Consider the following 26,930-nt stretch of genomic DNA (forward strand, 5'->3'; position numbering starts at 1 on the left):
GAGAGTTGTGTTAGTTGAAAAAATATAGAACCCGAATGCTGAAGTAAAACTTGTTTATTTTAATTTAGATTTTAATGCTCGAGCTAGCATTACCAACTTTTTAAAAGCAAATCCACCAACTGTTTATGGAAAAAAGAATAAATATATGCTGAAATTTTTAAACATATAAAAACCTTGATAAGTTAACTAAAACATTGTTAGTTTAAAAAGACAACTATGATAAGTTCAAAATCTTTTTGTCAGTATGTTATATTTTACCCTGGTATAGTAAATAAGTTTAATACAAAATAGATTTGTTTCCGTGAAAATAGTTTTACTTTTATAATATTTTATTTTAGGAGTTCTACTCAGTATTTATAAAAGTCTGAGGCGTATCAATGATGTTTAAAATGATAAGTTAGAAATTTTATTTTAATAGTTTATTAGCTATAAAAACTACATGCAGAAGCTTATTGTTTAAGTTAAAGGATGTGAGAAATTACATAAATAAATTTTTAAACTAGTTTATTTTTAAAGTTTCTTGTATATAAATTTTTGATTTTATGTACAATTAAAACTTGCTTTTGAAATATATTTAAAAAAAAAATTAGAGTAAAACTTTATTAATTAAATTGGTACAGATTTTGAATAAGTTTTATTAAACTCTGACAAACAATACCCACAGTTTTAAACTTATGAATAAAAGCTTATAACTTTTAAAAATTATTTGCTTTTTTTAGACACATAAGTTGCATATTAATTTGTAAAGTATAATTACTAGAAATTCTAATTAATTCATGTTATTGATTAATATTTTGTTCTTGAAGTACTAATTAACAACCGGTTAGCCAAAATTTAAACAATTTAGAGTATTATAAATATCCATGAATTTTAAACAACTTGAAGTTTAATTAGTTTTTAATGTTCACGAAAATTTCAAATATTAGAAGATATTATTAGTGTACATCTGAAGACTGTGTTTTCTTTTTGTTAAATTAGTATTCAAAAAATCTTGTTTATAGGTTTAACAAAGTTAGTGTTAAATATAAGTAGTTTATTTGAGGTAGATAATTATTAAAGCTTACAAAAGTTTAAGTAGTTTTGTAGATATATGAAAACAAAGCTTGTATATTAAATTGTCTCTGTATAATTTGATTAAACTAAAAAATATAAAACTCTTTAAACTCTTAAAGTTTAAACTGAACTGGTAACTTTTTAATCTGCAGCCACTTTTGTTAGACTTTTCTTACATTTATTAAAAATATTTTATTTATTAAAATATATATTGTCAGTATTTTGAAATATTTATTGTGTGTACGTTCTAACGTTTAAAAAGAATATCTTTTTATATATGTGACAACTTATCACAAAAAACAAACAAATCTTTAAATTAACTTTTAAACTTATAGTTAAATGGCATTGAATAATTTTTTTTTTATAAAAAATTTTCACTATAGTTCTAATTTCTTTTTAAAAAGTATGAAATATCTACCTGAATATAAATATTTTATTATTTCTTAGTTTTCAATTTAATGATATAACTAATTTTAACATAAAATAACACATATTAAAAAAAAAGAAACCTTTATCCTATAATATAACCTTCTGACCTTTAAACTATCAAAATGGAAAAAACTATACTCATATAATGAGCACATATTACATAAGTCACAACATATTTTTGTCTTTTATGTATATTAGAGTATCTATATTTCTCATAATTGACATTAAAAAAAAAATTATTGCAGTTTAAACTAATAACTAAAAATGAACTGGGTTTTGTCATTCGTAAGTGCTTCGGAAAAGCCAGGACCTTCTGAAAGGGAAATAGTGGAAAAACTGTGCTGCCGAGTCGAATCTGCAACTTTGCTGCAAGACAGGAGGGACGCCGTGAGAGGGCTGAGGTCTCTATCAAAAAAGTTCAGGAGAACTGTGGGCGAGATGGGGTTGGATTTGATGGGGAAGGTTTTCAGAGAAAGCGGGTTGCAAGACGACATGCTGAAGTTAGCACTGGACTGTTTGTGCGACCTGATGATTGTAGAAGACGACGAAGAAGATGAGGAAGAACAAATTGCTCTCGCTAAATCATTTGCTGGAAAGTTTATTGTTGAAGACAAAAATGTGGTGTGTTTAATTGAACAAGTGGAAAACCCGGAGTTTTCAGTCAGGTGGGGCGCCATCAGACTTTTGAAATCTTTACTTGGCGCCAAACCGGTGGAAGTGCAACAGATTGTGTTGGATATGCCAACCGGAATTCGTAATCTTATTGAGCTTTTATCTGACAAGAGGGAGGTAATTAGAAATGAAGCTATTTTATGTTTGGTCGAAGTTACTAAAAACAACGCAAGCATTCAGACATTGGTGGGTTTCAGCAACGGTTTTGAAGAAACATTCAAAGTAATGTACGATGAAAGCCTCATCGATGGGGGAGTTGTGGTAACCGACTGTTTGTTTTTACTTATAAACCTGCTTAAAAATAATGATAAAAACCAGAAATGGTTTAAAGAAGGCTCCTTTATTCAACACTTGAAAGCCTTCTTTCGAATGGAGCCTGACTGTATTTTAACACCACAAAAGAAAACTAACATGTTGATGGCGTTAAAGGTTATAAGAACTTTAGTTTGTCCTTTTAACTCATCTTGTATCATTTCATCTTGCCAAGCAGCAATGCAAAAATGTCAATTACTTCAAAACCTAACAGACTTGCTTATGAATGCTGGCTCACCACCAGAAGTTCTTATTGAGACCATCAGCACTGTATCAGAAATTATCCGTGGTTGTGCTGAAAATCAAAGTTATTTTTCAAGTATAACGACACCTTGGAACCCTCCAAGGTCAGTACTAAATTTCTTACTCATGACAATGGTAAGTAATGAACGATCTCTTAAACTTCGATGCTCTGTTTTGTACTGCTTTCAATGCTTCATACATAAAAACACTAATGAACAGAACAACATAGTAAACACACTGTTAACTAATTCAGTTTCACTAAACCACCTATCCGTCGGTCAACTTCTGTGGGGTGGGCTGTTTGAAAAAAATGATTCACTTTCTATCTGGCTGACTGCAACAGCACTGTGTCATTTGTTGAAACTAAATCAGTCAGCAAAGATACAGCTGTTGAGGGTGCGACTCGGCACACTGACAGAAGCTCCACCAGTAACTTTGCTTAAACAAGTGACTGATATTGTGTTGTCCAGTACAAATCTCCAAACTAAAGTAGGTCTCCTCAGTTTTTTGTGTAGCTGGCTGCACAATTGTCAAGATGCTGTTGAAAGCTTGCTGGCTGATAGCTCAGCTGTGCCATTTTTGCTAATTCAAGTTGCTGAGAACAGAAATGAAGCGGAACTTATATTAGTGGGAGTCTGTTCTCTTTTGCTAGGTATCTGTATTCTAAATAACAACAATAGTATAGCTCAATACACCAAAGAAACTCTTATAAATATTGTTATAGCAAGAGTAGGGATAAAAAGATTTCAAAACACTATTAGTTTAGTTACTCAAGATGATAGGTATACAAAAGCCATTCAAAATACAGGTTGTTGTGAGTTAGAGTCTCCCGATAACCTATTGCTTGACCACTTATTTGTAAAACTTTATAAGCAGCTAGAACATCCCATAATAAATACAGTAGCAAACTTCGATGAAATTCGCAAAGAAGAAGAACAGAAAGCCGCTAATCAAGCTCAAGGTGAAGTTTTAAAGGAGTACAAAACATTAACTAAAAATCAAGACGACCGACTGAAAGAAATGACCAAAAAATGTAAGGAGTTAGAAGCTGATCTTAGTAAAAAGAAAGACGAAATTATCTCTCAAAGCTCTGAAATTCAGCAACTGAAAGATAAGCATGTAAAACTAAATTCAGAAAAAACATCTACTGACGAGAAGGTAAAACAAACAAAGAAAACTTGGAAACAAAAGTCAGATGCTTTGCGTGCTGCAAAAGTTGCAACACAAAACAAAGTTCAAGAGCTAGAAAATCAACTTGCTTCGGCAGAAAGTGCAAAAACTTTGCTTGCAACTAAGAACACTTTGCTTAAAGATCAGCTTAAATCTGCAACTGATAAAGCAAACGCTGACCAGCTTGCATTCGACGCGCAACTACTGAAGTTTAAAGAAGACGAAGAAAATTTGTTGTTACTACTTTTAGAGAAAGACACGAAGATAAGAGAATATAAGCATCAGTTAAGAAAATTGGGAATTGAAGTATCCGATGAAGAGGAAGAGAACAGCCAAACTAGCGATTCTGAATGAAAATCATTCAGTTTAAAAAAAGCTTTAAAAAAATCAACAAATCTCTTGTTAAAAGTTATTATTTCACTTGCTTTCTGACAAAATTTTTAAAATTACATCAAGCAAAGTTAATGAGTTTAAAATAAAAGTTTTGTTGAATTTCTAAAGAAAACTTTTTTATATATTTAACAAAAGATAAAAATTAAAACAATATAACAAAGAAAGGTTAACATATCAGGACGATTTAAGAAACTTAAACATTTAAATATTATCATTTTGAATAAAATATTGAATAAAAAATATATATCTAAAATCAATAATTCATAATTAGTAGTTTCCAGTTTTTCTAAAAAAACATATTTTTTTAAGTCTTTTTATCACACATTAGTATTCACTTTTTTTTTCTACTTGCTATTAATTATTTTTTTGAAGCAAAGGCCTTTTGTCAGTACATCACAACGGGCTGGCAAGTAGTAGTTGACTTTTTTTGTTAAGTATAGAAAAACTTAGAACTATACATAATTGAAAAGAGTTAGGTTTCTTCTATACAAAACTTAATGTTTTAGGTATTAAAGAAAATATGTAAACTTAAATGTAGCCAACTATATTTTCAAAACTGGATTGGTTTTATGTATTTCAGAAGTTTTGTAGGTCTAATTGCCGCAAAGTTTTGTTAAGTTTTTAAAATGAAATAGTTTTACCTAGAATTAAAGTTTTATACAACTATACAAAAAGTATTCGAATAAAATTGCAACAAAACTGTGTTTTACCTTCAAACAAGCTAATACTACCAGTAATGTGACAAAAAATGTTGCTAATGAAAAGTTAGGCAGCTACCTACCTAGCTTCGAATCTCCAATTTTATAAATATACATGCTTTATTATTTATAACCTTTATGTTAACATCGATTCCCTACTTTAGTTCAACGCATTTTGCATCTGTACCGGATTTGATTTCAGTTAATAGCAACTTCGCAGATCAAATAGTTTCTTTTATATATTAAAAATTTAAACGTAAGTACTTCTTTGTTTAGTTGTAATGTTTGTTCATAAATTATCTTTTTTTTTAACAAGACATCGTTGAGTTTACAAAAAATAATGCTCGTATTTAAAAAAAAACTAAGACAATAAAGAAGGTTAAAAGCATCAGTTAAGAACAAGTTTAACTTTATAGCCTGGTTTTTTTGCTGGACTTATATTCATATTTTCTTTGTTCATGCAAAAAATTATTTTATAATTTTAATAGAAAAATGTTTTAGTGTTCCGTCTACAGCAAGGGCAGCAAATTGCGACTCACGGTCTAAAATTAAAAATTACGTCTCGCAATGTAGTTTTTAGAACAAAAATATACTTTTGACACAAAAGTATTTTTTTGTTCTAAAAACCTCCATTTGGTCTTGTAAGTAAATAATTTTTAATTACTAGTTGTATTGTTTGGAGCACTTCCTGAAAATTTGAGGTATCTATCTGAAAAAGTGTAGAAGAAGATAAACTTTTAAGGATTTTATTTTTATAACCGTTTTTGTTTCTCCTCTTTTAAGGATATTATTGTACTCTCCGACTTTAACCGACAAAGTATAAAAATATTTTCTAAATACAAACAAACAATGAAATTAATCGCACGATCAACAACAACAGCATCCGAGACAACCTACGACGGGTTTCGTCCTTATTAGGACTTATCAGGCAGGAATAGTCGCAGGAAACCGCAGTTGTGATCTTAATTAAGCGGGCTTTTAAACATTGAAAACTGTAAAAAGTACTTGTAATTTAGTTAAAACTCAGCACAATAAAATATAGTTGTATCAAATGTGTTCATGGTCTTGCCAAATCATGTTTGAACTTTTTTATTGATAACTGTAGTCCGAAGAGGACTTTTTGAAGTTTAGAAATGCGGCTCGCGAGAAGGATTTTGTTTTAAAAGTGTACAACCTGCAATGCAGTACATTTTTTCTGAAATGGAATACTTTATAAAATTAAAAAATACCTTTTGGGGATTTAAGTGAAAAACCAAAAAAAAAAGTAATAATTACTCAGGTGTTATTTACGGTAGCTTACATTAGACATTTTGGAAGAATAAAGTCTTAAACTACAGCTGCGGCTTAATTTTCTTTCAATTTTTTTTTTTTGCGAATATCAAATGCCTTCCGACCCCTGTATTACATCTAAATACTAAATAAGTTCGTTTAATTGTAAATTGTCTATACAATTAATATGGTATCACGAAAACAAATACTATATTTATACCCGGCTAAAAGTATTAGTAATTAAGTATTGTTTTTAAAAATTAATAAATCTTGTGAACAATCCAACATTAATTAACAATTAACATGATAATCTTTAAAGTTAACTTTTTAGAATTGATTTAATACAATATTTATTTTTCTAAATTTATGTCTTAGTTAGTAGAAGCAAATAAAAGTAACTGTACAAATACTTAATAAAATATATAACTTAATTAAATAAGTTTGTTTGATTCTGTAGTTTTTATTTAAAATAAAATCAGATATAAACGTTGTTAAACAAAAAAATTAAGGTTTTTTTTTTGTAAAACGTATCCTATATTTCAAATGTTTAACACTTTGTAGCATTACTTTAGGTAATTATTCTAACATAATTCAAAACCATATCAACATACCTTATTTCAATAGAAATTCCAGAGTTGAAAAACATTTAGAAAAAATAAAACTCACATAAGTTGTATTATAATTTTGTAGATAATGCTAAAATAAATGTTAAAATATAGTAATTCCGAGAAAACTCTTTTAATTCTTTTATATCATAATCTTGGGCAGGTGTCAAAAATGCACGACGGAAAACTTTTGCAGGAAGATAGTTTGCACGTGTTGAAACTTTTATTTATTAATTTTTTTTTTCTTTTCTAACTATTTTTTTTACAATCACTGTTACCCCTAACCCTTGGTCTTTGTTTTTAATTAATTTTAATTTTTGTTATTGTTTTTTTTACTCTCGTGTAAAATTTGCTTTTGTGCAGAAGTGTCTTCGTGCAAAACTGACACGTCTTCCACAATGTTATATAATTTTAATTGTATTTACGTAGTTTTTTTTATAAAATTTGGGTTGTGGCCCCTTGAACATTATTCTAAGAATTTGAAATGTTCTGATTTAAACTGTAAAGTAATAGTAGATCAGTACCTTTTATAAAATTTCTATGATACTACCATATTCAAGTTAACTTCTGTTTGCAAAACTCTGAAACATTTTAGCGTTTTAAATAAGAAATGTTCAATAAATAGTTACGTTTGTTTAAAATAAAAAAAAATAATATTAAGAATAAGAATAAGATAAACAAAAAAATAAAAAATAATAAACAAATGCTTTAAATAGGTAGAAAATATTTTCTTACTTAACTGCAAATTTAATTTGACATTAGCATTAAGAAAGTAAAAAACTAGTATAAAAATAAAGTTACTGAAAAACTACAATAACATAATAATACTTTTAATTAAAATCAAAATTAAAATTATTTTACTGTTCATAATTTAGTCAACTTTTATTAAAAACAGGCGAAATACACTTTATTAATCTAGTAAATACTCAAATTAATTAAATTTTATATTTCAAATAAGAAATCAACTAGACTTTTTATAAGTTGAACTTGGTAGTAACTTAACTTGTTATTCAAAAAAAACAACAACTTTTGAAATTGAAACTTATTTAAGTAAAAGAAGTCTGAAAACTATTTTAGAAATTTCAGTAATTAATTCCATTTAGAAATTAACCTAAAAATTCAAAATAATATAAAATCAAAGTTTCTGTTTTGTAAAAAACTGTAGTTTTTCTGCAGTTATAATTACCAAAAATTTGTAAATTTTGTTGTTTGACTTAAAATTTATCAATATATTTTTCAACAAACATTTAAAATTAAGCTTTTGAAACAATACTTTAAAAAATAGTTTAGTACCGGCCATTACAAATGCTACAGTAAGTAACTTTAAAACTCTTAAACATTAATATATTACAACATTTAATATTTCAAAAAAAAAAAAAAAAAAAGTATATACTTTAACATTTCTATATATATTAGTACATAACAGATAGTTTAATTTTTTTATAATAAAGTCTTTGTTTGTAAAGTTTATTATAAAACAAATTTAGTACTTTTGGGATTATTATAATCTAATAATAGTGTTGGTTAAAAAATATGAAATAATACTAACTTTGTTGCTAAAAACTGTTAATATATAGAAAGTGAAAATGCGTTTAAGTACTAAAATTTATTTTAATTTAAGAACCGAAATAAATTTTATAGTATTTATATCAAAACTATAACATACATTTCTTTCCTCATGCATTTTCAAGGCGGTCGATGTATGGAATTTTTTACCGCACTTTTCACAATGATGAACCGGCTCAAAATGATGCTTCACATGTACATTCATCAGGGTTGCCACTTCGTTTTCAAAAATTTTTCCAGGTTCTCAAATTTCTTCCAGGTTTTTAAAAGTACACATTTTTGGGTCTATTTTTGGTTCTAAGTTAAGTCTAAGGTAAGAAACTGTTTTGTATAGTATAAAAACATTGAAAAGATAATATAAAGCTACTTTAAACATGTTTTTTAATGAAAAATTTTTTGATGGTGAGAAATTTTTTAAACTTATATGATAGAACTTTTAATTCAAATCGAAATTTAACTAGGGAACATCTGAAAATTGTTTGAATTCCAGGTTTTTCTAGGTTTTTTGTTCAAAATTCCAGGTTTTTCCAGGTTTTATCAAAATTTCTCAAATTCCAGGGTTTTCCAGGTTATTTTTGCCTAAATTGTGTAATTCCAGGTTTTTCAAGGTTTTTCCAGGTAAAGTGGCAACCCTGATTCATATGCGTTTTCAATTGAGTTGAAGTGCGAAACTTGTGGTTGCAATGAGGGCAAGAGAACTTCGGTTCATAGTGACAAGCCATGTGGTGCGACAGAGTACTTTTTGTTTTAAAGAACTTGTGGCACACTTCGCACTTAAACTTTCTCTCATTAGTGTGGATAGTCTGATGGTCTTTTAAATTATGGTTATGAGAAAATCTTTTACCACAAGTAGAACACGCGTAGGGCTTTTCTCCAGTGTGCGTTCTCATGTGTCTGGCAAGATCTCTCTTGGTACCGAAACACTTGAGGCAGACTTCACACTGATGAGTTATGTCGTGTAACTTCTCATGATTATGTAGATTTTCTTCAGTAGCAAAAAATTTACCGCAGGTAGAACACATCCATTCTGATACTTTTTCAATTTTTTTCTGCGCAGCTACAGTGTCTGAAATTTTATATACAATTTCAGCAAATTTTAAAAGTGTTTAGTTTTTTTCAAAATTTATAAGTCTGAATAGTATATGTACATTGCTAAAATTGTTTAAAAAATAGTTAATTAATTTAGATTTAAATTACACTAAAATCAAATAAACTTAATGAAAAAAAAACTCAAGTTGTAGAAGTATATAACTCAGATTTTGATAAAGGTTGAGGAACACCTCCAACAGCGACTGTCATGTATCTTCAGCTAAAATATCATTATATATTTATATATCAACTGCCAAATGGTTTAGCATTCTTAAACAAGATGGACAAATTTTCTTATCCTTGGTGTGCGTCGTATGTGGAGAGAAGCATATAATTTAAAACAAGAGGCACTGCGTACAAGATTTGTTACTGATGTAGAAGCAATTAAACTTTAAGCTAGAAAATTTCAACACCTGTATGCTGACAGTAAATGTCTGCTACAGAACAAGGCGGCGCCCATCCACGTAAGTTTGTCAGAGAGGGAGTGATGATGAAGGTGCTTCCATATGATCCGCTCTGGTAAGAATAGATGGCTAACTGACTACAAGAAAGAGAAGATTTTCAAAGTTGTTCAACGCAGTCTCGACAAGTATTGAAAAAAAAGATTGCCGTGGTTGGCAGAGAAATCCACCCAGCTCACAGGAGGGAAATGTACGTCATCAACATGCTAATTTCCCTGTAGAGGTTACAAAAGATTCCAACGATGTTGTTGAACAAGTTAGATTGACATAGTTAAGTTGAGTGAGGGGGAGCACATTCCTGCTTCTACAATAAAATCGCAGTAAGAATACCAATTATCACATAAACTAAATACATTAAATGATTAAATTAGGGAAATTTTTTATACATTTTTTTTATGTTTGTTTTAAAAGTTTATTTACCATATATTCATCTTTTATAGCTTTGCTAGAAACTGTGTCACAGTAAATTAGGACATCTAGGATAGAAAATAATAATAATAAATAATAAGAGGTTAAAATTAGTAGAAAAAAAACAACTACAGTAAAAGAACTGAAAACATTTTTATACAAAAACAACTGTTTATTCTGCAGTAACAGGCAATACAAACAATTCTCATAAATAATATTTGTTTAAAGTTATTGTAGCAAATCTTTTTTCTTAAGATATGTTTTTTAAGCACATGACTATACAAAAAATTGTTTTACATTTGATAAACTCATTACTAAATAACCAAACAAGTAAAAAAATATTAGTTTTACTTTTTGTCGGAACCACATACTTTTAAGTTAAAAAATACAAAAACATGTTTTAGGCAAAACAAGCACTTCATTAAAATTAATCAATTTCTAAAGCAGTATAACATTTTATTCTTAAGCAGCAAAATTAAAAAATTATATACAAGCCCAAAAACTATTGTTTATTTGAAAATTCATTACCAAGTTACAATACAAAAAACAACAAATTTTACTTGTTTCAGCAGATTCTTTTGAAATGTTGTCAACAGTGGTTAAGATTTCACCATGAGAATCCGATTCAAAACTTTCAGGTTCAATTTTCACCAAATTATCTTCACTTGAGTTTGGATTGTAGTTGTTTGAGTAATAAGTTGCTAATCCTGCAAGTGAAAATAAAAATAAAAAATAAAAATCGAAAATATTTACATAAACAAACAACTTAGTTGTATATAACAAAAACTTTTGCTAGTTTGAACTATTGATAATAATAAAATAAATAAACGTTTTCATTGCCTAAAAACAAAAATATTGTAACAAAGTATAAATTCTTTTATATTTAGGCTACAAAAAAAAAGAAGAAACTTTGACTATTTAATAAATTAGTTTAGAACTAGTGATGTACCTGACTCACTATCCGGGTCCGGATCTGGCCGGATATTGCCATTTTTGTCTGATATCCGGTTCCGGCCGGGTTCTAATTTGAAAAAAAATCCGGATCCGGTTCCGGCCGGATTCTAATTTGAAAAAAAAAGTCCGGATCCGGGTCCGGACGGATCCTAATTTGAAAAAAAGTCCGGATCCGGTTCTGGTTAGTAAAAAAGAGCATAAAGATGTCGCTATCCCCAAAGGGTTTCTACTTATACACTATTATTGGCCTAATTTACAACGCAACGTGCGCTCTAACTTGTATAGTAGATGCCCCAAGATAACGCTTAAATTATAGTCGACTTAAATAAACTAATATGAATTACTTACTATTTACTAAAGGTTTAATAAATCAGTTATTTATACTAATTTAAACTTAGTTCGAATCTGTGATAATGATTATATTTATAACGAATTTGCGAAACGAAAAGTGATAAAATACTGCACAACATTACACTAATAAACCAAATTATCAATTCTTTTAAAAGACGACAATACTCGAATAAAAGAAACTAAAAACTAAATGTTTAAACCAAATTCAAAAAGTGTTCTAAAATCGAAATCAACTCGACAACAAGATTGAAACCATTAAAACTTAAGTGCAGCAAAAAGCTGCACTGACTTCAGTCTGCTGCAATGCAGTAGAAACTAAAAGAAGAAGTCTAAATTACTCGAGATTGTTGAATTTAATTCACTTGAGAAAAAAGAAGAAAGTAAAAAAGAGACAATTACCGCGTAGGCGGCACAAAGAAAAGTATTTTTTTCTAAAACAAAGCCTTTGTAAATTAAAAAGAGTCATTTTCGTCAGTTAAAATTAAACACCTACCGTGATTGGCTCATTTTGAACACGTGACTAATTTACATTTTTTTACATTTAAACTATAAAAAAAACATTTTAGAAATGCAACTCTTTACCTATGTTGTAAAATTAAAAACTTTTCTACCAAATTGTTAGGCTAGTTTAAAGATTTTTTGAAAAACTCAGGCGAGTTTTCTTTTAGATTTTGAATGAGTTTAAGCTGATCCAGTTTTCAATATTTTGTGATTTTCTAGTTAATTTTGTTCGAGAACTTGATTTTAATAGATTTTAGATTGGTAAGGCTTTAGGGGGGGTCCTCCTTGATTTTTACAAGTCGATCTTATTTAATAGATTTTAATCTTAGCTACTAGATATTGTTTCTGTGATTTACTTCATCTTTTTATCAATTTTCCTTATACTAAATTTAAAGTTATTCATAGTTTTTTTTTAGTTATTATAGAAATGAAATTTTGAAACTACAAATGTAAGCTCTACTTTTTATGTGAAAACTAGTGATGTACCGGACTCACTATCCGGGTCCGGATCCGGCCGGATATTGCCATTTTTGTCTGATATCCGGATCCCGCCGAATCTTGATATGAAAAAAAGTCCGGATCCGGTTCCGGCCAGATTCTAATTTGAAAAAAAGTCCGGATCTGGTTCCGGACGGATTCTAATTTGAAAAAAAGTCTGGATTTGGGTCCGGCCAGACCCGAAATTGTGGTTCCGGTACATCACTATTTAGAACTGAAATGTAAAAAAAAATTCTACAACAATAAAAAATTATTAATAAACACAAAAATACGGACTTTCGAAATTTTAGCTACATTACACAGGTATATTTAGCATAATAATCTTAAGATAACAATTATACATGTAACACTTCATTTTCACTACTAAGTTAAAGAATAGTAAAAGTAGTTAATAATCTAGTTTCAAAATTACTTAACAATTACCTATAATATTTGGGTCAATTTCATTATATGAATGAATTTCTTCAGAACTTTGAGCATCAACTATACATTTCTTGTGAAAATTGGCTCCATTATTTTCAATAGCTGTAAAGATAGTAAAAATTAAATATTTTATCTAAATAAAAAAGAACTTACTATAACATTACTCTTTGAAGTACATTATATGCTTTGTAAAACAACCTTAGCTGCAAACACTGCATTACGCTATCCAACCTTGACAAATGAAATTAATTAAAATGATAGTGATTTGACTGATGAATAACTTCTCATTGATTCATTGAGTAATGAAGAATGCCATACAACGGCAATCATTAGTGAAGACATTGTGAAATAAACATAAAATGACAAAGTACTTTTCAGAATTTTCAGGTGTATTCAAGATGGTCGAAGTTTAAAGTAGTGGTGCCTTTAAGTTGACAATCTCAGGTCCTCAACAAGTTACATTTAGCACATCAAGGAGTGAAATCAGTGCATAATCTTGCCAAAAAGAATGTCTACTGGTCTGGCATTACACACAACATTGTATAAATCCAGAAAAAATGTTAAACATGTCACGGCAACTTTTATTTTCAGCCATCGTTACCACAAGAGTTAACTTATCCTGCTACATGTCCTATTAAACATATTATTTCAGGTCTTTTCAAATTTGCTGGAAAGAGTTTTCTAGTAGTAAAAGACAAATTGTCAACTTTCAGGCTGGTAAGAAGCAGTTTCCATACCTACTTAAGGGCATAGGGGGGGGGTAAACACCCTTATGGTTTTTGATCTTATTTTATATAGTTTTTACTAAGCTACAAGATGCTTTTTACAGACTTAAAAAATTCAGTAAAAGTTTTGAGATATAGCCGGTCAAAGTCGGAGGCAACAATAGGATCCTTATGGGAGGCGCAAACTAAAACAGCAAATAACTAGAAATCACTAAAAATCTATCTCCTCCTACCTTTTTTGAGATAACTACCTCAAATTTTCAGGAAGTGTTCTTTGCAGTATTTAGAAAATTCTGTTGGAACAGAATTTTAAAAAATAAAAAAATAAAAAAACTGTTTTTTTATTTAATTTTTAAACTTTTTTTTTTTTTGAATTCCTTCCGACAGAATTTTCTAAATATATCAAGGAACATTTCCTGAAAGTTTGAGGTAGTTATCTCAAAAAAGGTAGGAGAAGATAGATTTTTGGTGAAATAGTCTACTTTTGCTGTTTTAGTTTGCGCCTCCCATAAGGAACCTATTGTTGCCTCCAACTTAGACCGGCTATATCTCAAAATTTATTTTGAATTTTTTTAATCTGTAAAAAGCATCTTGTAGCTTAGTAAAAACTTTATAAAATAAGATCAAAAACCAAAAAAACGTGTTTATCCCCCTATGCCCTTAAACCTCTAAAAGAGGTTTGTGTTGGTTGATTAATTGTCTTTGTGACCTATCTTTCTTGTTTGGGTTACCAGAGGAGATACCAAGCAATGGTGGACCTGAATTTTGTCTAGTTTTACTTAGAAATTCTTAAAAACCTAAGATGTTTAACAATTAATAGCTTTGGGTTATTATCCAAAATCAAAAAGAAGAGCAGAAGTTGTTGTAAAGTAAAAAAAAAAACCTTATGTCTAATGGTAACATATAGGGTAGCCTAGGTAGCAATAAATTTCTGGGTGCAATGCTTAAGTTGTAGAACACCCCTGACAGCAATCGCCATGTATCTTCAGCTGAAGTTATGCATGGACATCAACTGCAAGATGGTTTTGCATTCTTAAACAAGCTGGACAAATTTTAAAACTCTGTTGTGTGTAGTGTACGAAGAAAGCATGGGAAAAAATGCGTACAAGACTCATTACAAATGTAGAAGCAAAAAACTTGAAAGATAGGAATATACAACCGCTGCATGTTGGCAGTAAATGTCTACTGCAGAACCAGGGCAACACCAATCCTTGTAAATGCAACATGATTGAGGTGCTTCCACATGATTAGTTTGTGGTGAGTATTGACCACAGAGAGGGACTGGCACAGAGAAACAAAATGTTTCAAAACTCATACATCTAAGTCAAGACAAGTATTGAAAATAAAGCTGTCCATTGTTGGCAAAGTAGCCAGTTTACAGGACGGTGATGTACGTCATCAATGTAAAGGTTACAGAAGATTCCAACGATGCTGTTACAGGTATAACTATAGAGATTGACATAGGTGAATGAGTGAGGAAGGGCACATTCCTGCTTCTATAGTCCACATAAAAAAGGTGTCACTTGCTTGGGTAAGTTAAAAAAATCTTTAACAACAAGTTAGTTTGAGAGTTGAGTAATTTAAATGAAATCACGGTAAGTGAAGTCTGTTTTTTCATCATTTAATGCTGAATGAGCTGGAGGGGATTTAGCATATTTTGTTACAATAAATTGGAATATTTATACTTGTTATGGTTTCAAATTTTTCATTATAAAAAAAGTATTTAAACAAAAGAAGTCTTTCTTCCGCCATAGTAGCTCTTAAAAATTTTCATAATTAATTTAAAATATTTGAATTTTTATGCAATATTGGGCATTGGGAGATTTTATTTTTATAGTTTGATCATATATTGTTGAGCTTTAACTAAACCGGATATAGCCGGTCAAAGTCGTAGACTACAAAAGGCTCCTTATGGGAGGCACAAATAAAAACAGTGAATAACTAAAAATCTACACCCTCCTATGTTTGTTTAAATGATTACCTGAAACTTTAAAGAAAAGGTCCCTTGCAAATTTTATTAAAAATTATTTTTAGTTCTCTATATATAACTTATTTTCAAGATAAGCTTTTAAAACTCAATACTAAGCAGAACTTATTTTTGAAATTGATAAACTTCTTACTTGATTACCAAAGAAAAAGCATAAATTAAATTTTTACTTTTTTTTGCAGCTTCTATTGAGAAATTGTCAACAGTAGTTGAATTTTCACTTTCAGAATACAATTTAAAATTTTCGGTATTTTGTAGTTCATTTTTTATACACTTATCTTTATTTGAACTTTGATTGAATATTTTTGAGTAAATATTTGCTAACCCTGAAAGTACAAAACTAATTTTAAAAACACTCATAGAAACTAAAAACTAATTCAATTGCATATAACAAAAACTATTGCTAGTTCAAATAATTAATAGTATTAATAAAAAGACATTTTTATTACTTGAAACTTTTATTTATAAACATATTTTTTCAAACTTTAAATCTTTTTCTTTTTAGGCTACGTATAAAAAGAAGAAACTTTTACTACTATTTAGTTAGTTTACAACTTAAATTTAAATATTATATTTTCTAAAATAACAACAAACTGTTAATGAGCACAAAACTCAAAACATTTTACAGAAAATTAGCACAATAATCTTTGAAAAATAACTAAGCCTTTTTTTTAATTAATTTTTACTACTAATTTGAAGAATAGCATAAATACTTAATAATTAAAGTTTGATTTAGATTTATAGTATTTACCTATAATGTTTGGGTCAATTTCATTACATGAATGGTTTTTTTTATAACTTTGAACAGCAACTATATCAGTTTTGTGAAAGTTAGCTCCACTCTTTTCAATTCCTGTTGAATTATTGTGGTATTTAAAATTCTATTTTTATTCAGTTGAAATCTTATATAATTAAGTAATAAAATATTGTATGCACCAAAATAAAAGTTTTCATTGCGACCTTACTAGTGAGTTTTTACCATTTTACAAACTAATAAGAACAAATGTTAAAAATTCATTAACCTTTAGCCATGCTTTGTCTTGAAATGTTATCCTTAGTTTTTGAAGTTTCATCTTCAATAACCGACTCATCTGGTTCAATTAGCATTGATTCAACTTCACTTGTATTTGAAGTATGGTTGTTAAAACATGCGTTTTCAACTTCTTAAAGTGTAAATATTTTAATAAAGTTGTTTTTTACTAATTAAGCATCACTTTCAAACTTACCAGTAGTGTTCTTAAGAGACTTGTCAAAAATTTTGAGAGACACAGAATTATTAAGTGAATCTTCATTTTCTTTTGATAGCTTTATACAAGAATCATGAAAGTCTTCTCGTTCTACTTTAACTTCACTCAAGTCATGAACTAATGCAGTATCAGTAGTTGATGTTTCATCTTTTCCAGTTATTCGATCAAAAAATGAACATGGATTCATTTTTAGCAATCTAAAAGTAAATAATAATATTAAAAGTAGAAATTGATTTAAAAAAATCTTATTTGAATCTCATTATTTTATTATCAAGCAACTACAATTTAATATATATTTTGTTTTTCATACTAAAATTATTTTCTTTTATATATTTATAACAACGATAATATCATTAGTTTTAAGAGCAATATCAACTATAATAATATTTTGCTTAATATTTGACTGTCAAACAGGGTTGCCACTCTTTGAGTAAAAATAACTGTCATGAGTGACCAAAGAATTGTACTTTGTGACCATAAACATTCCTGATTCATCTTGAGTTTATTTAACCCCATTAAAAAAAATCAACTTTTCAATTTCATAAAAATCTAGCTCTTCAACGAAAATATTTTTAAAATTACAAAACATTGAAATAATTTGACTAAATCTCAATCAAAATATAGAATAAAATTGCCAAAAATTTTGAAACTATTCTTATAATTTTATAAAAAATAAATTATCCTGATACATCCTGAGATTTTAAAAAATTTCTTCCGAGTTATCTTGAGTATCATGAGTGTGTTGCAACCCTAGTTGAAGTTTGATTAACTATTAAAATTAGATACTTGATTAACATTCTACAATTGATGTCAAGTATAAATTCCAAAACTACATCAAAACAACATCATTTAATTTTTAAATTCCTGAATAATATAAAAAACTGTAGAAATATTGATACTGACTCTGAATATCTTAACATAAGGTCTTTCTCTAGGGCATCAACTTTATTTAATAATTCTCCACATGTTTCAGCTATTCTTATTTTCTCCAATTTAAAACTGTAATAAAATTTCTAGTTTTAAACATAACCTTAAATTTTCGAAGATCCTTTTAAACTAAATATTTTTACAGTTTTACTACAATAGTAAGTTCTTAAACTTGAAATAAATAATTAAAAAAAAAAATTGTAATTATAAATCTACATCTAACTTCTTAATTTGTTCCAAAAACTCATCTTTTTTACAAGTTAGATTTTTATCTTCCATTTTGAAACTGCAACTTTTATTTTGTAAACATTGATTTTCTGATTTTATGCTATTCAATAAGGTGTTTCAAGCAAGGCACCAAAAACTCTGCTTGGTTTAATTCTAAAATATACAAAATCTGTGTTCTAATTTAGTATAGAGAGCAAACAAATATAAACATTTAGGTCATTTTGGGATAAAAAAACTTTTCAAATAATTTAATTTAGGATTTTTTTTACATACTTTATACCACTTTTAATGAACTCAAAGTAGCTTTTAAAATATAGTGAAAAAATAGGGAAGCTTAATTGAAGGTACCTTATAGAACAAGTAAACTAAGACACTGTTATATTCAAAGTCTATCTTTTGCCAAAGTTTTAAGGCTATCATTTATAAAGTTTTCATTTTTCAACTTAATTTTACTACATAATATCTTTTTTGTTAGAGAACTTAAATTTTTATTTAAACTTCCTTTCTTAAAAAACTAAATTTTATATCATTTAAGTAATAAAATACATCTACATATACTGTTTAAAATAAAATAGAATTTTCCTGTAAATGTTTTGTCATCAAAACAAAAATTTGAAACAATAATGTTTAAATTGTTTTTTATTAGTTTATAAAAAAATCAAAATTATAAAAATTTTCTTTATACATTTATTAAATAAAACTTAAAAAAGACTGTTTGTATTGAATATTGTTAAAATTATTTGGTTTCCAATGGCATTGAATAAAATATAAAAAGTTTAATGACAATTCAATACTTTGCAAAAACAAAACTTACTTTTACTTAACACCTTGCTGATTCCAAGTTTATCATTTGTTAAACTGAAGTCTAGTAAATTAACTAATTTTCTGTGAAGAATAATACAAGGAAATAAAATTAGTTGTATGGGGGATCAAATAACTTTTTTGAATACGTTAAATAAAATAAATAATTTTAGATATTAAAACTAAGCTATAAGTTTTTTTTTACATTTCTCAAAAATTTACAGTAGTTTTTAAGATATAAGTTAGAGAGTTCTACAGGATTTATAAAAGGTACACTAAAAAGTCAAAATAGATTTTTTTACTTATAGTGTATTTTCTCTTTCAGTTTTGAAGAAATTGTTGTAATTTCTCAGTCTAATCTTTAATAAATTTAAACAACATGTAAAAATGTTTATTTTTTAAAATTCATATTAAAACTTAAAAAGAAAAGAAACTTTCTTAAATTTTAGTAATATTTTTTTTTTTGTAAATTTAAATCCATCACCTACAAATTGTCTTTAATAAAGCAAAGAAATCATCCTGAAAGGTTAAAGTAAATTAAATAAAAAATGAAGAAGGAAAAATAACTGGTAAATTTTATCAGTTCTGAAAAAAAACTGTTATGAAAAATTGTTCTTCCATACAGAGTTTCAAGTTTTTTTTACAAGCTAGTAATTGTTTAAAAATAAAATTAAAAAATAAAAACAATTTATTTGTCCTACATAGCTTACACTGAATAATAAATTCTGCATATCTAAACTTTAAAAAATATAGTAAAAAACAATTTTAAAAAACATTTGCAGTTAGTAAAAATTATATAAAAATTTAGCAGAAATAATCAAAAAAATGAAATTTGCAAATAAAATAAAATTTTTACCAAAAACATACCTATAAACAAATAACTTCAAGTTGAATTATAAAATTAAAGCTCTTCAAATTTATTTTTTTCAAATTTAGAACTTACCTATAAATCAAAACATTACATTATTGTAAAACTAAAATTTAATAAAGCAGTTTTTATATTTATTATTCTATACTTTTAAATTTTATTATAAACAGTGACATCTTTAAGTTACCAGAAAACTAGTTGTTATAATCAAAAAGTAAGAAAAATATAAAAACAGTTTTTTTAATTATATTAATTTAGACTTTTCTAAAATGTTAAAATATATTAATTTTAAAAATCACATCACCTGTTTACAGAACTAATCAAAAAATCTGTTTAAATAGAAAAAGTTAAATGCAATTTTTAATTACTTCTCTTGTAAAAATCACCTCACTTACCTAATTACAGAGATAATTGAGTTATAAATAAGATGTAAACAACTATTACACAAAGGAAAAATAAATATCATGTAATTATGTTAAACTTTAAACACCTTTTAAATAATATTAACTCTATTGATAAGACTGTAGTAAAAAAAGATTGTAATTTAGTATACTGGTTAAATGTTATTTAACAATTATGATATTTTTTCAAATTAAAAAAAAAATAACTAAAATTTTAAATATGGTTTTATAAAAAAATTTCCACTTACACAACAAACAAAAATAATTATCACTATCAGCAACATAATTCAGCAGTAAAACTTTAAAAATAAGGAACAGGTCAAAATTGCAAAAGGTTACTAAACTGCATGAGGCGACTAAATTGCTCAAGGAAAAATTTGCTCAAGGGCACAAAAATGCAAAAGGGGAAAAAATACACTAAGACATTTTTGCACCAAGGGTCAATTCTGCATAAGAGTAAAATATCAGAAAAAATAAAAGACAAATAAACAAAATTCAAAAAGAAAGGAAAAAAGTTACTAAATGATGGTAAGGGCTATAGGTAACAGTGATAGTAAAAATAAAAACTAATAAAAATTATTAAAAAAAACTAATAAACAAAATTAAATTAATTTAAAAAAGCTACCAACCTAGGGTAAGTGTTAGGGGTAACAGTAATAGCAAAAAAAAAATTAAAATAACTATAAAAATAAAGTGAATAAAAAAAAAATATCGACAGAGGTTTAGGGGTAACAGTGATAGTAAAAAAAAACAAAATTAAAAAAAAATAAATAAATAAAATTAATAAAAAAATTAAATAAATAAATGCAACTTATGCAAAAATGTCTTTGTGCAAAAGTAACCCTTTGTGCAAAATTTGTGCAAAATAGTCTTTGTCCAATTTGTCCCCTATTGCAAAAGTATCTTTGTGCAAATTTGTCCCCTCGTGAAAATTTGACACCTACCCTTTTTATAAATTACATACAAAGAGCATGACAAATAATACTTAAAGTAGTAGAGAAAATTCACACCAATAGATAAACTTGTCTTGTTAAAAACATAACATATATAAAACAAATTATCTGTTCATTACATCAAATGAAAGTTTTACCATATTTTATGATTAACACAATATAAACAAAATAGTTAGTTAAGTTAATTTATTTACATTTTCACAAACTGTATATGAGAAAATATGTTAACTTAGAATTTTTTTTTTATCTAATAAAGATTGTGTATATTTTAAGTAAAACTTCATCATAAATTCTTCCTTTACAATTCATAGCATAATTTATTTACATAAAGTTGTATGAAATTTGATGAAATTTAAATTTGACAAATTTATTGTAACGAGTGTGGACTTGGCTTGAATTGCTTTTTTTGTAATTTTTTTTAAGCAAACTTTAAAACCAATTACTTTCAAATTATAATACATATTGAATAATATGTTTTCAAACAGAATATAGCAGTGAAGGTGACTCCCCAAAACTATTTTTTTCATATCGGGAAAACAACAACAATAAAAAAACTGAAATGCTTGCATTGTAAAAGGTATAAATGAATAACTAAAAGCTGCAAATTGAAATTTAGTTACTTTAATTTTTTTAGGTATCTTGTTTACACATTACTAGCGTAAACATTTAAATAAAAAAAACGAACTTAAAATGAGTTAATTACTTTTTTATTTATAGGGAACATTATTAACAATGTTTTCATTAAATACATTTTCGTGTATGGTATCTTTTAAGCCTTTTTAAACATTAAATTGTAAATTTGTATAATTTGTTTTATTAACAAGATTTCCAATTTTGTTTAACTATTTAACAAATATTTTTATAATTAAGGTTTAATAGAATTCTTTTTTATCCTTAGGTATGCAAAAATTTTTTTTATTTACACATGTCCTCGAACAAAAATAATTTTTGAGCTATTTTCATTTTCGTTTTTGTTTAATAAACTATACTAAACTACTAAAAATAATATGATTGTATTTTTTTAAACAGTTAATAAAGGTTTTTTCTTAAACTTTATTTTAGAGATTTTGTTAAACAACTATTACATGTGTTTTAGTTCTAAAATTTAATTTGTTTAGAATTATTGTTTGATTGAAACATTTAATTCTATAAAAAATTTAAAAAAAGCAGCACTCATTGCAAAATTCTAAAGTAAATTTGTAAAAGAATTTATTTTAAATTTCATTTTTATACAGATTAGTAGTTTGTGTGTACTAGGTATCACGTGTTTTAAGTTTAAACAACATGTAATAATATCAAAAAAAAACTCTACTGTTTTTCGATAAACATATTTAGAACAACTGTAATAAATTTTCAAAAAGCACTTTATTAATATACTTTACAAAACATACAACAAAAAAAGAAAAGCAAAGAGTGGTTAACATAACAGGACAATTTAATAAACTAAAATACTATAATTCTACTACTGTAAATAAATTATTAGTTACTAAAAACATATGTATCTCATTTTTTTATTTCATAGTTAGTAATTTTTATTTATTCTATCAAAGTATAATCTTATAAGTGTTTTTATAACAGTTAAACCAGTTATGGTTTATTTTATACTTATTGTAACTTATTAAATTGGACTGGAAAATTGTAGTTGACTTATTTTTACAAGCACAGAAAAACTTAGACCTAAACATATTTAAAAAAATTAAAGGTTGTGTTTTTACAAAACTTTATGTTTTAAGTATTAAAGAAAATATGTAAGTTTGAATGCGGCTAACAGGGTTTTTAAAACTAGATTTATTTGAAGTGTTTCAAAAATTGTGTAAGTTTTAATTCCGCCAACATTTTATTTAGTTTTAATAACAAAAAGAAATCATGTAACTTTAATGTTTGCTTGTACAATTAAAACAGTTACTTAATTTTTTATCTAACATGGTGTACTTATTTAACTTATTTAACTCTATTGGTGCTTTAAACGCAAAAAGTTTTTGATAAAAACTAATGTAATATTTTTATAATATCATAGCAAAATAAAATAGTAGTAGAAGATTAGCGAGGTGTAAATAATTATGATTTTTTTGTAGTAATTGTTTGCACTTTTTTGGCAGAAGTAAAATATAATTTCAATAAATTTTAAACCAAAATAGCAAGCATGACTGTTTGTAAACTTTAAAAATATTTAAAAGACTTTTAGGAGCTACTAAACAAAACCATTTGTGAAAAAACAATACCAATATCTACACAACTAAACTATATATATTTTTTCTATAAGTTTTAAAATTAATTATTTTAATTATGTAGTCATTAAAAAGTTACTTTTTCTTAAACTCCCTTTTTAGCCGATTTAAATACAGTTTGAACTAAAATATAAACTAATTTATAAAGTTTGTTATATATTAGTTTGAGAAATCTGATTAAAAAAATTAAAGTTAATTCATACTTATGATTATTGAAAAACAAATAGAGTTTATAATTGTTTTCGGATAAAGTGCATTGCTAACCTCTATTAGTTTATATTGCAATGTAACATAAATGATATGTTTCAATTTTTATACAAAATTCTTTTTATTCACGTTTTAAATTATTAGTTCAGAGTTTATTTCAAAGCAATTTACATTGAGCTACGTTTATTATTTTAAGTTTTAGACTGTAGCGTTTCATTATTTTTAACATTGGATAACAACTAAGTATAATAATGTAATTTAGAACTTACAAAAGTTTATTTGAAGTCAACTGGTTTAATATTTTTTAAAAACTGCATTTACAAACATTTTCCGAAACTAACACAACAACGCCTCCCCAGTAAAGTAAATGATTACAGGCAAAAAATTTCAACTTAAAATAAATACTTTTTCATTCGTGCACAACTTTCCCAAAAACCCAAGGAGTGAATTATATTTTATATCACATAAAATTGTTAAAAGATTCTGTTCTAATTTCCATCTATTAAATTAAAGATTTTGTTTTTATTGACAGCCCTTAGACTCTCTACTGCTTACAAACCTTTTGAAAGTTTTATTTTGTAGTTTCATTTTGCTGTCGTTTTCCGTTGATTATGTCTATTATAGTTTTATTTTGAAAGTTCTTACCTAATACATTACCACGCAAAGTGTAACTATGTGTGTTAATATATTCTGGATAGATTATGAATTTTTAACTTTTTTTTCGAACACGAGGCAAGTTCTTTGAACAATCGACACCAGAAAAATTTTTTGTAGTTAGAGCAAGCCTATAAGTTAAATCAAAATAGAATGAACAAAACACAAACATTTTTTGAATATTTAATAAGAAACTAATCTTTACACATTTTAAATGCCTGAAACAATTGAAATAATCGAATAGAGGCAAATTATAAGTGGTTCTCTAAACATTAACCTTTTTTATTTAAATATAAAAATGTTCTGTTCAACTATTTTCAAGTATTAATCATTAATTATTTATTTTATAAATCTGCATTAGCTTGAGTTGAAGAAAGTAATGAATTAAATAGCTGTGAACTATATAGTTTTGTTAATACTCATAAATATTAGCTGAGAATAATAAATAAAAACAAAGGTTTTGTAATTTTATAAGTTTATTTAATTTTAAAAGTATGTGTAAATAGACGAAATACGAATTATAAAAAAACGTACAAAGTTAACGTTTAACTATAAATAAGTACTTTATCAGAACACTAGTCAGCCATACAAAGCGTTTGTGTTTCCTTTTAGGGTAAGAAACTGGAAGCAAACTTTGTTGATCTATAAAAATATAATGTTATTTCAATACATTCTACTTAAAAAATAATTATTTTACTTATACCTGGTGATATTTTAACAAGTCACTAAAGCTTATGTTCAAAAAAGTAATCGATTTCAGAAAAATATTTAAAAGTAATCACTTGACTTGTTTATGTATATACATCTTTTAAATAATTAAGCGTATTGTTATTAATTAAAAAAAAAAAAAAACTACAGCTATTTTCGTTTTTATTGTTGTAATAACCGTTGTGTATAAAATATTTATAAAAAGTATATTTTTTAAACTTACGTACATTTATAGAAAACCAAGAGGATTTTTCTCTAAAAAAGCTTTTTTTAAATGATATTTTATCGGGTTTACGCAATTTTAAGCTGTAGTTAATAACAAACATATCAATTATTATTTTCTTCTTATAAACAACAAGGTTAGGATTTTTTGTCATTCTTTAAAACAATAAACAAGAGTTTGAATTAAACTAAAACAAACATTAAAAAATGTCTGTATATTAATATAAAAAACTTTGAACTAACTTCTGCAGATTAATTTTGCTCTTTGGTGGACGACCGATGACACTTGCTATTAAGACAAATCTGTTAAAATACTTATATTAAGTTTGTAGGAAGATTTGAAAAACTATGTTTGTATTTTACAAGTTACTTTTTAAGCAAACCCGAGTTAAAAGTTTAAAATCACAAACCAAAATTGCTAAAATAAAGCAAGCTAACACTTAATAACAAAAGTAAAAACTTTATTTTTATTGTTTACTATTATGTTCCTCACAGAAAAAATTATTACATGCTAAAATAGCATTTTGTTTATTCCACATGAGAAACTTCTGATAGAAACCTAAATTTTTCAAATCTAAACCGTAATGAAAATTCACACGCACAAAACAAATGAGATACAAAAGATAAATTATAACAACTGTAAAAATAATATTTGAAACAGCATCTATCTAAACGTATTATACCAACTTACCCCTTCATTTTCGCATTTTGTGCCTTGCAGGGTGTCAAACGCGTAAACCCACTTTTCTGTCTTCACCCCTCTCTCTCCTGGTTGCTTTTTATTTTGAATCATTTCGTACTCAGCATACCGAGAAGGCGGACCGCACACAATATACGAACAAGAACTGTACTGTAAATAAACTGTGTTTTTACAAACATTTCTACACAAAATGCATGTATTTTCAGTTTTGTGTTTGATTTAATTGTATATAAATTTTCATTTTTTATAAGTTATGTTGTTTCGGAATATACTTCTACTCGAATGTAAAATTGTTTTAATTTAGTGATGTGTGTAATAAAAATAATGATTTAATAGAATAGCTATTTTCTTACCTTTTTATAAGACACGAAGTCTGGGGATGCAAGTTTACACTGATTGTCAAAACTTAGATCTGTTCCAGGATACTCTGTAGGCGGTGTCAATCCAACATAGTCTTTTGCAAGCTGATTCTTATCAAAATATTTTCTGACAAAAATATTAAGGTTAAAATAATTCAATAAAATTCATAGTGTCAGTAATTTGTCAATTAGTTTTATTAGTTTAATTAAGACAGTAACTAAATAGCACAACATATATTTTATCTAATAAAAACTTAACTTTATACTTTTTTATTGAAATAGTTTAAGGGTAATACTATTTTTGTGTATTTCGTTTTCTTTTTGTTTTTATAAAATTTATAACAGTAAGACATTTAACTATTCTAAATACTTTGCTATAAAGTATGTATCCGAGGATTTAAGATTTTAGACTGAACACATGAATTTTAACCAAAATTAATTGTATATATAATATGTTAATATTATTAATTAAATCTGCCGTTAGTTAAATCTAAATTTTTATATTTGTATAAATTTTTTGCCTACTAAAACAAAACTTTTAACTTTTTTGTATTGATTGTTTTAAATCATTTTTGTTTAGTGTTTTAAGTATTCAAGTTAAGAACATAAATAAAACCAAA

General features: G+C 26.6%; 2 protein-coding genes across 5 annotated transcripts; one reads left to right on the top strand and one right to left on the bottom strand.

The window, feature by feature from the left end:
- Positions 1–1,746: 1,746 nt before the first annotated feature.
- Positions 1,747–4,233, top strand: LOC145841569 (general vesicular transport factor p115-like). The gene is made up of 3 exons (XM_082948924.1): positions 1,747–2,425; positions 2,681–2,773; positions 2,963–4,233. The coding sequence occupies exons 1-3, from the start codon at positions 1,747–1,749 to the stop codon at positions 4,231–4,233; spliced, it is 2,043 nt and encodes a 680-aa protein (XP_082805050.1).
- A 4,429-nt stretch (positions 4,234–8,662) lies between these two features.
- On the bottom strand, positions 8,663–19,088 carry LOC145840809 (uncharacterized). 4 transcript variants are annotated; one of them, XM_082948144.1, is made up of 9 exons: positions 18,205–18,356; positions 17,958–18,053; positions 17,034–17,251; positions 16,830–16,967; positions 16,559–16,660; positions 15,978–16,133; positions 13,096–13,197; positions 10,929–11,075; positions 8,663–9,476 (listed from the first exon to the last, which is right to left on the bottom strand). In XM_082948144.1, exons 1-9 carry the CDS (start codon positions 18,258–18,260, stop codon positions 8,980–8,982), a joined length of 1,512 nt encoding a protein of 503 aa, XP_082804270.1. In that variant the 5' UTR covers positions 18,261–18,356; the 3' UTR covers positions 8,663–8,979. The 4 variants fall into 4 exon arrangements, with proteins under 4 accessions (XP_082804270.1, XP_082804269.1, XP_082804272.1 ...); XM_082948143.1 differs by having other exon boundaries at positions 16,830–16,970; XM_082948147.1 differs by lacking the exon at positions 8,663–9,476 and adding an exon at positions 10,183–10,264 and having other exon boundaries at positions 16,830–16,970.
- Positions 19,089–26,930: the final 7,842 nt, after the last annotated feature.

Source organism: Thalia democratica, chromosome 7 (assembly GCF_965202585.1).
Source record: "Thalia democratica chromosome 7, ktThaDemo2.hap1.1, whole genome shotgun sequence".
NCBI lineage: Eukaryota > Metazoa > Chordata > Thaliacea > Salpida > Salpidae > Thalia > Thalia democratica.